Here is a 15,100-nt window from a genome sequence, read left to right as displayed (position 1 = left end):
ATGAACTCGGGAGAAGGGCACCTTTTAGCAAACAGTAGAAAGATAACAGTCCACAACTGTTTGACACGTATTCATGTATGTGTATATATGTGGATTATATGACCTTTATAAAATATGGTAGTATCTGTACACATGCGTGATGTGTTCCATATGTTATGTAACCTTTTAACACTAATGTTTTAAAATAATATGGGAAAATATGTGAGCAGTGTTTGTATGCTGTAAAGCATTACAGCACAAAGAAAGCAGGAGGACGGTCACCTCATCTTATTTAAGACCCTTCTTTTTTGAACATACACAGAGTTCACAAGTAAGACAAAACTTCCTGCTCCCTTCAGTTATTTTCCATGGCTTTTATCTTTTACTTTGAAAGTTCTTTTAATGGAAATGAAATATGAAGTCCGAAGTAGACAGATTGCTTAGGTCACATAGGAAAGCCATCTGATTACCTTAGTTACATTCGATGTTTATATCAAGTAGTTCAGTACCTTTAGCCTCAGTGATTACCCACTTAGCAGACAAGTTCACCTTCACTAGGCTCTTCATATGTCCTTTAAAAGTGAGACTTTGCCTGTATCTGGTTTCAGCAAACCCTTATGCATGGAATAATTGGTGCCCAGTGGCTGCTTATGGAATTGAGCTGAAATACTAGATGTCTGATGGACTTTGCCAAGTAGTTTGTTTCCTCCTCACTGTGGTAGTTGTATGATCCTGGCCTCTGGAAACCTTAGCCCGTGGAAGGCAAGCTCCGTCAGGTCCTTCCAGGACTGAATGCCGTGGAGAAGTGTCAAAGGGGCCTCCTCAACCCGATTAAAATGTGCTTGGAAAACATTTAACACAATAAATAAAAATACAGTAGAACACAGAGAATGTTAATATGTGGTTTTCTAAGTCACTATATGCCCTGTAACTTTGGCAACTCCCTTGTAGGTGAGTTTAACACCTCAGACTTGGAGGACTGGCTTCTTCTCTGAGGCCCAGGCAGCTCAGTGAGGAGGAAGAGGAGGAGCTCCTTACTGTCAGGAGGGCTGCTGCAGCTCCCTGACCATCTCCTGGGGCCAGAGGGGCTGTGTGAGCTGTCTGCCAACAAAATAGCAGGCCGTTGGGGCGGGTGAAGGGAAAGCCTGGGGACACCATTTCTTCTGGCCGAGGTTACCTTACATAAAATGTGGGGGTTAGGAAAGATGCATTCTCTAAAGGTTCCTTCTGATTCTGAATCCCATGTTATAGCAAAAATGTTTCTTTTATCACTGATTTTCATACTTGATTTTAATTTGGTCACCTCAAAGTTTAACATCTTCATTTTTGATTATGATGGCATCTCTGTTGTTTTTCACTGGTTTTCATTTTTGTTTGAAGTCTTGCTGTGTAGCAATCTTCCTCACGACCCCTGGGTTCTCAAAGGCTTACCCGTGGTCTGGCCCAGCCTCCCCTTGCTTCAAGTTCAGGTCCGTTGATGGGCTATCCAAGCTGAAGAGAGAGAGGCTGATCCCTGGAAGGGACTTCCTTTTTCAGCCGGGGTATCTAATAAAGCCATCTCCTGAGATGCAGAGGGAGTCAATGTCTCCCCTCCTCAGCGCCTTCTGAAGAGGCTGTAGAGCTTCCGTGTCATTCCCGTGGTGCGGTTCTGATCATGGCAGGTACCTGCTTTAGGAACTTCTCTTGTTCCCCGTTGTCTCCAGGATAAAATACAGACTCCTTCACTTGGCCTTTTGTCATCCTCCAGAGTTTGGCCCCAATTTACCTTGTCAGGCTGGTGGCCATTCTTCTTCTGCTAACCAGATCAGCCTGCATGCTGTTGCCGTATTTGAGCATCCACCCCCTGTCTCCATGCCTTGCCCAGGCTGTCCTGGAATACTTTCCCACCTCTTTGCCTCCTGGAACCCCTGGCACCCGCTTAGCTCAAGTGCCCTTCCTCGGTCCACCAGTGGTTCCTCTCTCCTCTCTCCATCTGTGTGTATTTGGTTTGTGTATATCCTGCATTGACTTCTTTGTGAACACATTGTCTTCCCTCAGTAGAATAGAAGCTCCTTGAGGGCAGAACCTGCCTCACTCTTTTGTTTGAATCCCAGGACTTAGCACTGTGTCTCAAATATAAGAGGTACTCAATACATACTTACTGATTTATTTCTTCTCTGCACCAGCATCCTACCATTGAAATTTTGTAAACTTGAAATATTGATATGAACTTTACTTTTGTACATCATCATCTCTGTTCTTGACTTACTCTTTGAGGGTGGGGTTGTGTCTTTTTAAAAACCTTTGTGTTCTCAGTGCCCAGAGTAGGAGCTTCCATGCAATATTTATTTTGTAAAAAAATAAAAATTGTTGAATTGCCATCCTTTGCTGCTATCTGTTTATTCATTCTTGATATGTAACCAGAAAGCAATGAGCTATGAGTATTTTCAGCCATTGGGATCGTCATTTCAAACGAATCCCCCTTAGCTCACACTTCTGCTCCTTGTGTAGTCAACTACACTAGATCTTTAGAACCCCTTGCAAACATAGACTTTACTTTCTCAGCCCTGATCCTTGGTTCGTGTCATTCTCTATGCCTGCAATGTCCTTACCCATCTCTGCCTGTTAAAATGTTACCTATCATACCAGTCTTCTTTTTTCAGATCCCCATGCTGTTAGGGCAGTGTGATAATGTGGAAAGACCAGGGAGATGAGGCAGACTCTTTGGAGATGGCTCTGACCACCCATGTGATCCTGGTGGTCACTTCACCCTTACGGGCTTTAATTTCCTTTTCTATACAAAGAGGAGGGTGGGTCATGTGAACTGTACGGCACCTTCTAGCGCTAAATCTATGACCTTCCAATGCTGTGAACACTCTCTCCTCTGGACACAGAACACAGACTGTTCAGGCTTTGCCTTGTTTGCAGAAATTTGAGGAGAGAAAGATCACTTTCAGCTGGAGGATCAAGGCACACTTTGGGAAGAAAAGAAGCATGTGAACTAAGCCTTGCAGGAAAGGCAAGCATTTCTGTCTAAAAATTTTGTTTATTTTTAATGCCACTTTCCTTTCTGAAGCTAGTTCTTTCCCTTCCCCTACTTAGAGAGCCTTCTCTTATAAGAAAGAATTTTTTAAAAAGTAGAAGGGACAGGGAGAAGCAGTTCAGGAAACCCAGCCAGCGAACCAACTGAGTTTGACATAGATGTGATACTCTTTTCTCAGTAAAGAATGGAGCTGTGCAGAGAATGCTTTTCTAGCACCAAGAACCTTGGTCATTACAACCACACAGGACTCCGTTGAGGCTTTTTGTTCTTTTATATTAGTGGAGTCATTGTGTATATTGTTTTTGCTTTCTATTCTGCATCAGTTCGCCCTTCCATGCTGCTTTGAATTTTTCACATTCATTGTGTTTTATGAATGACTGAAAAGGCATTTATTGAATGCTTACAGTGTTCTGAATAAGCACTGAGATACAAAAGAAAAGAAAAGATATTCCCTGCCTCTAGGAGTTTACATTCTAATAAGGGGAGGCAACACATAGAGGGGAAAGGTAGGATGCAAGGAGTAGTTTGGTTTGGAAGGGTTCGTGGGTGGTGAGTGGACTCCCTGGGAGCAGATTGGCACACACGCCATAGCAATACTGATTCTACTGGATTCCAACCTGGAAAGAGCAGAATCTGGCATGGCAATGGCTTGCCCAAAATAGTTGGGTCCCAAGAGGGCCTAACTCCTTGGTGCCCATAGGTGAGACTAGTAGAGCCTGGGTGTTCTGGAGAAGAAAGATTTAAGTATTATGGCAGCCAGGTGGTATAGTATATAGAGCTCCAGGCCTGAGTCAGGAAGACCTGAGTTCAAATGCAGCCTCCAACACTTACTAGCTGTGTGACCCTGGACAAGTCACTTAACCTTTTCCTTGGTTTCTTCATCTGTAAAATGGGGGTAACAATAGCATCTCCTCCCAGGGTTGTTGTGAGGATCAAATGAGATACTAATTGTAAAGTGTTTAGCACAGTGCCTGGCACATAGTAGGTGCTATACGGATGTCAACTATTATTATTGCATGAAGCATAGTAATATAGCATAATATATATGTGTCACAATTGATTTAACCATTCTCTGTTTTAATGGGAATCTATTTTTCCATTTCTTTGCTATCATATAGACATACATATGTACACCTACCCAGACAGACAGACACACACACACACACACACACACACACACACACACACACCCCGCCCCCCTCTGCCATGTCTCAATCGTCCTACCCCTTTCTCCACCTTCACACCTACAGAGCTGCTTCTATGAATATTTTGGTATATATGTGATTTTTTTTTTGTTGTTCCTTCTTGTACATGTCTGGCAATGTGATTTCTTGGTGTACCCTGCACATGGACATTGTAGTTATTGTTTTACCATAATACCAGGTTGCTTTCTAGTATAATTGGACCTGTTCTACCAACAGTATATTAGTAAGTCTATCTTTATTTTTAATACATATTTTATTTTTTTCCAATTACATGTAAATATTTTTTAACACTCATTTTTAAAAATTTTGAGTTCCAAATTCTCTCCCCTCCCCCCTTATTGAGAGGGCGAGCAATTTGATATAGGTTATAAATGTGCAATCGTGCGAAACATTTCCATATTAGTCATGTTGTGAAGGAAAACACAGACCAAAAATACCCCAAGAAAAGTAGAAAAAGTTTTAAAAAAGTCTGCTTTAATATATATTCAGACTCCATGAGTTCTTTTGGTGGGTAGCATTTTTCATCATGAGACCTTTGGAAGTGTTTTAGGTCATTGTATTGCTAAGAATAGCTAAGTCATTCATAGTTGATTATCGCACAATATTGCTGTTACTATGTACAGTGTTCTCCCGGTTCTGCTCAACTGAATGCATCAATTCATGTAAGTCTTTCCAGGTTTTGCTGAAAGCATCCTTCTTGTCCTTTCTTACAGCGCTGTAGTATTCCATCACAGCCAAATACCCCACCTTGTTTAGCCATTTTCCAGTTGATGGGCATATCCTCAATTTCCAATTCTTTGCCCCCACAAAAAGAGCTGCTATAAATATTTGTGTACATATAGGTTCTTTTTCTTTTCCTTTTTTTCTTTTTTAATCTCTCTGGGATAAAGACCTAGTAGTGGTATTGCTGGGTCAAAGGATATGCATGATTTTATATCCCTTTAAGTATAGTTTCAAATTGCTCTACAGAATGGTTGAACCAATTCACAACTCCCACCAATAGTGCATTAGTATCTCAGTTTTCCCACATCCCATCCAACATTTATCATTTTCCTTTTCTGTCATATTAGCCAATCTGATAAATATGAGGTTGTTTTAATTTGCATTTCTCTAATTTGTAGTGATTTCGAGCATTTTTTCATATGACTGTAAATAGCTTTGATTTCTTGATCAGACAATGCCTGTTCATATCCTTTGATCATTTATCAGTTGGGGAATGACTTGTATTCTTATAAATTTTACTTAATTCTGTATATATTTGAGAAATGAGGCCTTTATCAAAGAACTTTGCTGTAAAAAATTTTCTTTCCTCAGCTTTCTGCTTTTCTTCTCATCTTGGCTGCACTGGTTTTGTTTGTGCAAAACCTTTTTAACTTAATGTAATCAAAATTATCTCTTTTATGTCTTGTAATGCTCTCTTGTTTGTTTATAAATTCTTCCCTTATTCATAGATTATGCTATCAGCCTTTATGTCTAAATCATGTACCCATTTTGAACTTATCTTGGTATACTGTGTGAGATGTTGGTCTAAAACTAGTTTCTGCCAAACTGCTTTCCAGTTTTCCGAGCTGTTTTTGTCAAATAATATGTTCTTGTACCAAAGATCTTCAGGTTTATCACACACTAGGTTACTACTGTGTACCTAATCTATTCCACTGATCTACCACTCTTTTTCTTAGCCAGTACCAAATTATTTTGATGATTACCACTTTGTAATACAGTTTTAGATCTGGTATGGCTCAGCCTCCTTCTTTCACATTTTTTTCATTGATTTCCTTGATATTCTTGACCTTTTGTTCTTCCAGATGAATTTTATGTTTTTTTTTTCTAGCTCTATAAATAATTTTTGATAGTTTGATTGATATGGCACTAAATAAATTAATTTAGGTGGAATCTTCATTTTTTTTTATATTGGATCAGCCTACCCATGAGCAATTAATATTTTTCTAGTTACTTAGATTTGACTTTATTTGTGTAAATAATATTTTGTAATTGTGTTCATGTAGTTACTGGGTTTATCTTGGCAGGTAGCCTTCCAAGTATTTTATGTTGTCTACAGTTATTTTAAATGTAATTTGTTTGTCTCTTGCTGCTAGACTTTGTTGTTAACATATAGAAATACTGCTGATTTATGTGTGCTTATTTTATATCCTGCAACTTTGCTAAAATTGTTAATTATTTTACCTAGTTTTTAGTTGTCTAGGATTCTCTAAGTATATTATCATATCATCCGCAAGAGTAATAGTTTTGTTTCCTCATTGCCTATTCTAATTCCTTCAATTTCTTTTTCTTCTCTTATTGCTACAGCTAGAATTTCTAGTACAGTACTGAATAATAGTGGTGATAATGGGCATCCTTGCTTCACCCCTGATCTTACTGGAAAGGCTTCTATCTTATCCCCATCATAGATAATACTTGCTGATGGTTTTAGGTGGAAAGCTTCATTTATTTCTTTGCTTTTTAGTGTTTTTAATAGAAATGAGTATTGTATTTTGTCAAAGCTTTTTTTACATCTGTTGAGATAATCATATGATTTCTGTTGGTTTTTGTTATTGATATGGTCAGTTATGCTAATAGTCTTCCTAATATTGAACCAACCCAGCATTTCTCGTATAAATCCCACCTGGTCATAGTGTATATAATCTTTGTGGTATAGTGCTGAAATCTCCTTGTTAATTTTTATTAAAAATCTGTGCATCAATATTCATTAGGGAAATTGGTCTATAGTTTTCTTTCTCTGTTTTAGCTTTTCCTGGTTTTGGTATCAGCACCATATATGTATTATAAAAGGAATTTGGTAGGACTCCTCCTTTGCCTATTGTCCTAAATAGTATTGGGATTAACTGTTCTTTATGTGTTGGTAGAATTCACTTGTAAATCTATCTGGACCTAGGGATTTTTTCTTAGGGAGCTCACTGATGGCTTTTAATTTCTTTTTCTGAGATTGGATTACTTAAGTATTCTGTTTTCTCTTAATCTGGGCAATTTATATTTTTGTAAATATTCATCCATTTCACTTAGATTGTTAGATTTATGGGCAATAATTGGTCAAAATAACTCCTAATAATTGCTTTAATTTCCTCTTCATTGGTGGTGAATTCGCCCTTTTCATTTTTGATGCTGGTAATTTGGTTTCCTTCTCTCTTTTTAAAAATCAAATTAACCAATGGTTTATCTAGTTATTTATTTATTTTCTTTATAAAACCAGTTCCTAGTTTTATTTATTAGTTCAGTGGTTCTCTTTCAATTTTATTAGTTTTTCCTTTGATTTTCAGGATTTCCAATTTAGCTTTTAATAGAAGATTTTATTTTTTATTTTTTATTTTTTTTAGGCAATTGGGGTTAAGTGATTTGCCTAGAGCCACACAGCTAGCAAGCGTTAAGTGTTCGGTCTGAGGCCGGATTTGAACTCAGGTCTCCTGACTTCAGGGCCGGTGCTCTATCCACTGAGCCACCTAGCTGCCCCTAATTGAAGATTTTAAATTTGTTCTTTTTCTAGTATTTTTTTTAGTTGCATTCATTGCTCTGCTCTTTCAGTATTTTTTTGATGTAAGCATTTAGAGATATAAATTCTCCCTTAAGTTTGACTTTGCATCTCATAAATTTTGGTATGTTGTCTCATTGTTGTCATTCACGTTAATAAAATTATTAGTTGTTTCTGTGATTTGTTCTTTGACTCACTCATTCTTCAGGATTAGATTAATTTCCAGTTTTCATCTGTTTATAGAAGCCCTTATTGAATATACTTTTTTTATTGTATTATGGTCTGAAAAGGATGTATTTAATATTTCTGCTTTCCTGCATTTGGTAATGAGGTTTTTATGCCCTAATACATGGTTAGTTTTTGTATAGGTGCCATGTACCGCCGAGAAAAAGGTATATTCCTTTCTATTCCCATTCAGTTTTCTCAAGAGGTCTATCATAGCTAACTTTTCTAAAATTCTTTCATTTTCTTAATTTCTTTCTTGTTTATTTTTTTTTAAAGTTGAAGTCTCCCATTAGTATAATTTTATTGCCTATTTCCTCCTGTAACTCACTTAACTTTTCCTTTAGGAACTTGGATGCTATACCAGTTGGTGCATATATGTTTCCTATTGATATTACTTTATTATCTATGGTCCTTTTTTTTTTCTAGCAAAATGTAGTTTTCTTGCTTACCTCTTTTAATTGGCTCTATTTTTGTTTTTGCTTTGTCTGAGATCATGATTGTTACTCCTGCTTTTTTTTTTTTACTTCAGCTGAAGCATAATAGATTCTGCTCTAGCCCTTTACTTTTACTTTGTTACGTCTCTCTGTTTCAAGTATGTTTCTTATCAATAGTATATTGTGGGGTTCCGTTTTTTCATCTGCTTTGCTGTCTGCTTCCATTTTATGGCTGACTTCATCCCATTCACATTCACTGTGTGGAAGAAGCAAAAGCATGTTTTTAAAAAGGCTTTTTCTATTTTTGTGCTTTTATTTGCAGCTTCTCTCTCTTCTCTTTGAAGACTTATTCAAAAAATTTAATTCTGAAATGAAGAAGATTGCCGATCAGGTGATCCCCAAGCAGAGGGCCGCCCAGTTTGACGTGGTGAAGCACATGCGGCAGGATCAGATCACCAACGGCATGGTCAACGCCATCTCCACCGTAAGCAGCCTCTCCCTCGCCTTGTGTGCTTTGGGGGAACTTAGCCGGAAGCCCTGCTTGTGTGCTTGGTTGTTTGGAGGAGGAGGAGGAAGTGTACAGTCGATCCTTTCACTGGAATCCTTGTTCACTTTTCTATTTTTAGAGTAAATCAGCAGTCTAGAAGTTATTATTATTATTTTCCTCCTGCTTGGAAAGGAAACATTTTTATTTTGTCTCTTGCTTTTGCCCTACATAATGCCCTTCTTCCCTTCTCTTAATGAAACTTTTTTTTTTGGTTAACGTAAAATTGAGATAACATCGCCTCATTTAGGTCTGTTGATTGTTCAGCTGTTGTCCCAAACAATGTACCTTCCATTCGACTGCAGGTGTGAGGTCTTCAGCTGTTGCGCCCATTTGTGAGCTCAGCCCGTGGCAGCTGCTGTGTTTAGGGCCTGCATTCAGGAGGCTTTATCACATGTGTTTTCTGTCTTTAAAAAAAAGTGTAAGCTTATCAGATAAAATTAGCTTTATAGATAGGATTTTGCTGCCACTGTCAGCCAAGGCACACTCTGACATCCCACCTTGATTCCTTTAATAACGAGAGAGTCAGGGGCAGACTTGTTGGTCCAACACAAGAAATCCCCCATGGGTGTGAGTCAGCAATCCTTGCCATCGGAGCCCTGCCCAGCCTTCTGTGAGGGGGCCAAGGGGAAACCTTGATCGGTGATGCACCGGCCTGCTCCACCAGGGGCGAAAGAAGACTGAGAAAGCACTCATGAAATCTCCCTGGCTCCTTTTAGCAGACTTCAGACTAGCCAGGGAAAGAAAGAAAAAGGAAACTTTCTGAAGCATATTCTTCATCGTAAATTAAGCCAGTCGTGGAATTTTTGGTTTTGTTACTTTTTTAAAATCTTCAGCAGCCTAGTTTTTTAGGAAATCGGTAAGAGATAGAAACATAAATTTTTCCTAAATGACCCCTTCCCTCTGATTGGCCTGCAGTCACTTGGTAAACTCCCGCTGTGTGCTAGGCCTTGGGAATACCAAGACCGAAAAGGAAACAGTTCTTGCCCTCTGGGAGCTTATGTTCTACCCAGGCAGTCAGAACAAAGACCCGGCTGGGAAAAGTATTGTGGGGCTGCCGTTCACCTGCTCAGATGTCCTTGGAGAAAAGTCTTTGGACTCTGTCTCAGCTGTCCTCTGTCTCTTTTGTGTTGTCCCCTATAGAATACTAGAGCAGTCATCCACAGATCCTTCAGTGGCACCTATCTCCTGACCTGTTCTGTGCCAGGTATTTCTCCTACCTTAGGAGGCCTTCTGCCGGTGGCCAGTGACCTAAAAGGCTGCATGAGAAGGTGGCCCTCGGGGCGTCCTCATGATGATATTTCACCTACTTTAAATCTCGTTTTTCTAAGATTCATGTGATTGTCCTGAAAAAGACTGGTTAGCCTTTTGTGTCCCCTACCTGGTACCAGACGGGGCTTTCTTGAACATAGGTTTCTTTTTTTATTTTTTGTAACAATTTTGAAAATTATATCCTTGTTTGTGGGTAAAAGAAAATCACCGTTGTCTCTTGGTCTTTTAGTGCTGTGTATTTGTTATAATAATTGCCTTATACTAAACTTTACGAAAGGATTCCCAGAACAGTTTACAACATTCAGTTCACACTGTCTTGAAAGGATCAATCTGCTAGTGGGTTTTTTCTCTTATTTGTTGTTAAGTCATTTTCACTTGTGTCCAACTTTTTGTGACCCCATTTGGGGCTTTCTTGGCAAAGATATTGAAATGGTTTGTCATGTCTTTCTTCAGCTCATTTTAAAGATGAGGAACTGAGGCAAACAGGGTTAAGTGACTTGCCCAGGGTCACATAGCTGGAAAGTATCTGAGACTAGATTTGAGCTCGAGAAGATGAGTCTTCCTGACCCTAGGCCTGTACTCAATGCACTGCACCAATGCCCTTTCCCCCCACTATCGCTGCTAGTTTTTCCTTCTTAGTTTGTTTTGTTCTATGTTTTAAAAACTAAACTCGGGGCGGCTAGGTGGTGCAGCGGATAGAGCACCAGCCCTGTAGTCAGGAGGACCTGAGTTCAAATCTAGCCTCAGACACATAATATTTCCTAGCTGTGTGATTCTGGGCAAATCACTTAACCCCAATCACCTCACCAAAAAAAAAAAAAAAAAAAGACTAAATGCCTTATCTCTTCCAGACTGGAAGTATAGGGGTGTCTCAGATGCACAGTTCCACTCTTTGACCAGTATTCCCCTCTCTAGGTAACCTGTTGGTGATGCCCTGCCTCTCTCTGTTCTTGGGGCTCCCCGTATTAATGTTGAGTTTAGTGTGGACACCTGATGAGCGTAGCCCCCTGCAGCTAAGCTCTCCTAAGTTCAGGAGATCTGCCAGCCTTGGCCTCCTTAGTAACAGGGATTAGAGGCATACTCCAACATACATAGTTTAGTTTTTCTCTTTAAACTGACAGAGATCAATATGTTAGTGACTTAGTTTAAGACATAGCTATTTTCCTCTCGTTTTTGCAGTTTTATTTCAGTTACTATGCAAGCAGTTTTAAAAATCTGCCCTCAACATTTGAAAATATTATCCTTAGGAAGACTTAATGTACCCATTTTAGGAGATGAAGTTAATTCAGTGTTCAAAATGAATTTTATATGAGTATGTTTTCAGGAAGTCCTGAGTGCCAGGATAGCCACAGAGCATATGTGAAGTGCCTGACGACTCACAAAAATTTAATTCTTGCATTCCTCAAAGCCTCCATTAGTAAACCTGCAGCTCTTTCTTATCCCCTGTAACAACTACGCGCTCATTTTTCTGCTTTTGCAAAGTATCCCTAAGGTAGATTTTGGCTGCCATCTCACTGGGACGTCTTTGGGACTTAGCACCTTACTTGTAGATATTTCTACTGCAGGGGCACAGGAAAAGCCATCTCTTTTTGGAGAGTCGCCAGACCTCTGAAGAACATGATTAGATCCAACGTGATCCAGTGGGAAGAGTTTTGGATTTGAAATCAGAGAAGAGTGGCTCAGATTCCGACTCTGTTGCCTCTTTGACCTTGGGCACACGCTTTACCTCTTGGGCCCCCAGGCCCTCATCTGTAAAACAAGGAAGTTTGATGGTCCACAGGGTCCTTTTTGGCTCTAAATGGCTGATCCTCTTATTTTTTTAAAATTATTTTTTCTGTATGTATATTTTTGTTTATTTTTAGGTTTTACCATTCAATTCTATAAGATTTTAAGTTCTAAATTTTCTCCCCTTCCCTCCCTTCTCCCCTCCCCAAGACAGCATGCAATCTGATATAGGCTATGCACGTACAATCATATTAAACACATTTCCACATTAGTCATGTTGTAAAGAATTAGATCCAAAGGGAAAAACCACAAGAAAGAAGAAACAAAAAAAAAAGAGAGAGAGAAAATCGTCTGCTTTGGTCTGCATTCAGACCCCACACTTCTTTCTCTCCATGTCGATAGCATTTTCCATCATGAGTCTTTTGGAATTGTCTTAACATTCTCGCATTACTGAGAAGAGCTAAGTCTACCAAAGTTAGTCATAATGTTGCTCTGTACAGTGTTCTCCTGGTTTTGTTCACTTCATCAGTCCGTGCAAGTCTTTCCAGGTTTTTCTGAAGTCAGCCTGTTCATCATTTTTTATTTTTTTTTTGGTGAGGCAATTGGGGTTAAGTGACTTGCCCAGGGTCACACAGCTAGTAAGTGTCACGTGTTTGGTCTGAGACCAGATTTGAACTCAGGTCCTTCTGACTTCAGGGCCGGTGCTCTGTGCACTGCGCCACCTAGCTGCCTCCCGTTCATCATTTCTGATAGCACAGTAGTATTTCATCACATTCCTGTACCACAGCTTGTTCAGTCATCCCCCCATTGATGGGCATCCCCGCAGTTTGCAGGTCTTGGCCACCGCAGAAAGAGTGACTGATGCTCTTATCCTTGCATGTTTCGTGCCGTTCACAAACGCCTCTTAGCATGAGCGCGGTTTGGGGCCCGGGCAGCTGGACTATGGCGTTTGGGCCAGCACAGTCACAGAGTCACAGGATTGGAGAGGTTCAAGTGGCCAAAACTGGAAGGAATCCTCACTCTCACATCCTTGACAAATGGGCATCCAGCCTGTGCTTGAAGACTTTGGGCAAAAGGGAGCCAGCCTACCCCCTTCTGAGACAAGCGGGTCTGCTTTTGACAGTTTTAATTGTTAGCAAGCTTTTCTTGACACCTAGCCTAAATAGTCTGTTCTGCGGCCTCCCCACTACTACCCCTTGCCCCGTACCCCCAGCCTTGTTTCTTTTCTTTTCTTTTTTCTTTTTTCTTTTCTTTTGCTTTTTTTGGTGAGGCAATCGGGGTTAAGTGACTTGCCTAGGGTCGTACAGCTAGTAAGTGTCAAGTGTCTGAGGCTGGACTTGAACTTGGGTCCTCCTGACTCCGAAGCTGGAGCTCTGTCCACTGTGCCCCCAGCCTTGTTTCTCGATCTGTCTTCTGAAACCAAACAGAGGAAGTCGCATCCCTTGTTGACTGATTTTCCACGAGACAGCCCTTCGGATATTTGAAGACGGCTGACACGCCCATACTGACTGTTCTCTTGGCCACAATACGCCCAGTCCTTTGAACTAGGCCTCGTATGCCTTGGACTTTTGTCATCCTGGTTGCCCTCCTCTAGACTCCATCGGGCCTATCGGTGTCCTTACGCCATAGTGCCCAGAGCTAACCACAGCTTGCCGGGTGAGGTAGGGTGGGACTGTCAGCACCCTGTTCTGGGCAGCTGTGCCTTCCTTGGTGCAGCCCACGATTGCATCCCCTTTCTCGATCGCCACCTTACCCACTGAGCTCGCAGTACGCTAACCTTCCCCCACCCCCTTTTTCCTTCAAACTGGTACCAAGCCATTCCTCCCCCCATCTTGTACTGGTGAGGCGAGGGTTTTTTTTGGGGACGGGGCAGGGTACCCAAGCGTAAGACTTTGCATTTGTCTCCTGTGGTGTTTCATTTTATGAAATTCAACCTGCCAAGATCTTTTTGGATCCTGACTCTGCCCTCTCGTGGGTCCTCTTTCCCTCTCAGTTTTTGTGTCCTTGGTCAATTTGATGAGTGTTCCATCTCTTCCATTTTGTTGGTGAAATGTTTCAATACCGGCACAGGGCCAAGCCTAGACTCGGGGGGTGCGCCAGTGGGGCACCACTACCAACTACCCTTTGAGCCAGCCGTCGAATTGGCTCCGATTGATCCGATTGCTTTGTTGTCTACTCCTCATGCTGCGAGCTTCTCCCCAAGAATAGGAGCTACTTTCTAGGCAGTCTTGCTGCTGTCTAGTAAACTGTATCTGCAGTGTTCCCTTCACGCGCCAGTTCAGTAACAGAGTTAGAGTGGCACGACATCTTTGTTGTCCTTATTTCCACTCTCCAGCCTCAGCTCATCATGAACTTCTGCGCTCTCAATGCTATTTTCATAGAACCGTACACTCTCTGATCCTCATCATCTGTACCTTTCTTTTTTACATTCTAAGTCACTTATTGAGTTCCCTGTGTATCCATTGGCCTATTTGGACAATTCCTGTATTTCCTCCTCACTGAGATGATTTCCCTTTATGTCTTCAGAATTTCATTCTTGATCATCTCCTGTCCCTCCTGGGCTCACATCTCCCTGTAGAATTTTAGTCCAAGGGATCCAGCCCATGCTTTCTCTGATCCCTTTGAAATACTGCTTTCCCCATATCTAGAATATGTGCCAAACTATTCCAGGATTTCTCCTCCTTTATCTCAAGCTTTAGGAGGGAGTGGTGACTTCGCTATAGGATTCTCCTCACTTCCACCCCAGCGATCAGGTCAGTGGGAATCAGATCCAGAATAACTTCCCCTTGTTGGTATAGTTTTTGACTGAGGATGACTTACTCACCATTTCCCTGAGTGGTCTTATGTGAAAGTGTTGGTGCTGAGTATGAGGATGGAGGAGGGGCCATTTGTTTTGTTAAGGAGTGTAGCCATGTTGAGCTCCAGGGGCCACTTATGTGGAGGCAGGGGTGTGATGGGAGGAGCACTGGCCTTGGAGTCAGGAACCTTAGAACCCACCCAGCTGTTTGACCCTGGGCAAGTCCTTTAATACCCCTGAGCTTCCATTTTTAAAAAAAATCTGTCAAATGGGGATCTAACAATACTCATAGTATGATATCTGTCTCACCTCCTACAATTGGCAAATCTTAAAATGTTATCTAAATGCTAGCAGTGTTTTTAAAGTGGGTTTTAATGGCTGTCTTTTGTTTTTACATCAACTTAGTCTCCCCT

At 40.8% G+C, this 15,100-nt stretch overlaps 1 protein-coding gene across 1 annotated transcript in view; it reads left to right on the top strand.

Annotated features, from left to right (window-relative positions):
- Positions 1-15,100, top strand: part of POLR3B (RNA polymerase III subunit B) — a 144,108-nt gene that overhangs the window by 59,492 nt on the left and 69,516 nt on the right. Inside the window, exon 13 of the mRNA XM_027873285.1 lies at positions 8,672-8,833. Coding sequence (XP_027729086.1) covers positions 8,672-8,833 — 162 coding nt within the window. The remainder of the gene's footprint in view (positions 1-8,671; positions 8,834-15,100) is intronic.

The sequence above is a fragment of the Vombatus ursinus genome, unplaced genomic scaffold, assembly GCF_900497805.2.
Source record: "Vombatus ursinus unplaced genomic scaffold, bare-nosed wombat genome assembly UNPS02003292.1, whole genome shotgun sequence".
Lineage (NCBI taxonomy): Eukaryota > Metazoa > Chordata > Mammalia > Diprotodontia > Vombatidae > Vombatus > Vombatus ursinus.
The sequence above is the reverse complement of the archived record's forward strand: the minus strand, read 5'-3'. Positions and strand labels throughout refer to the sequence as shown.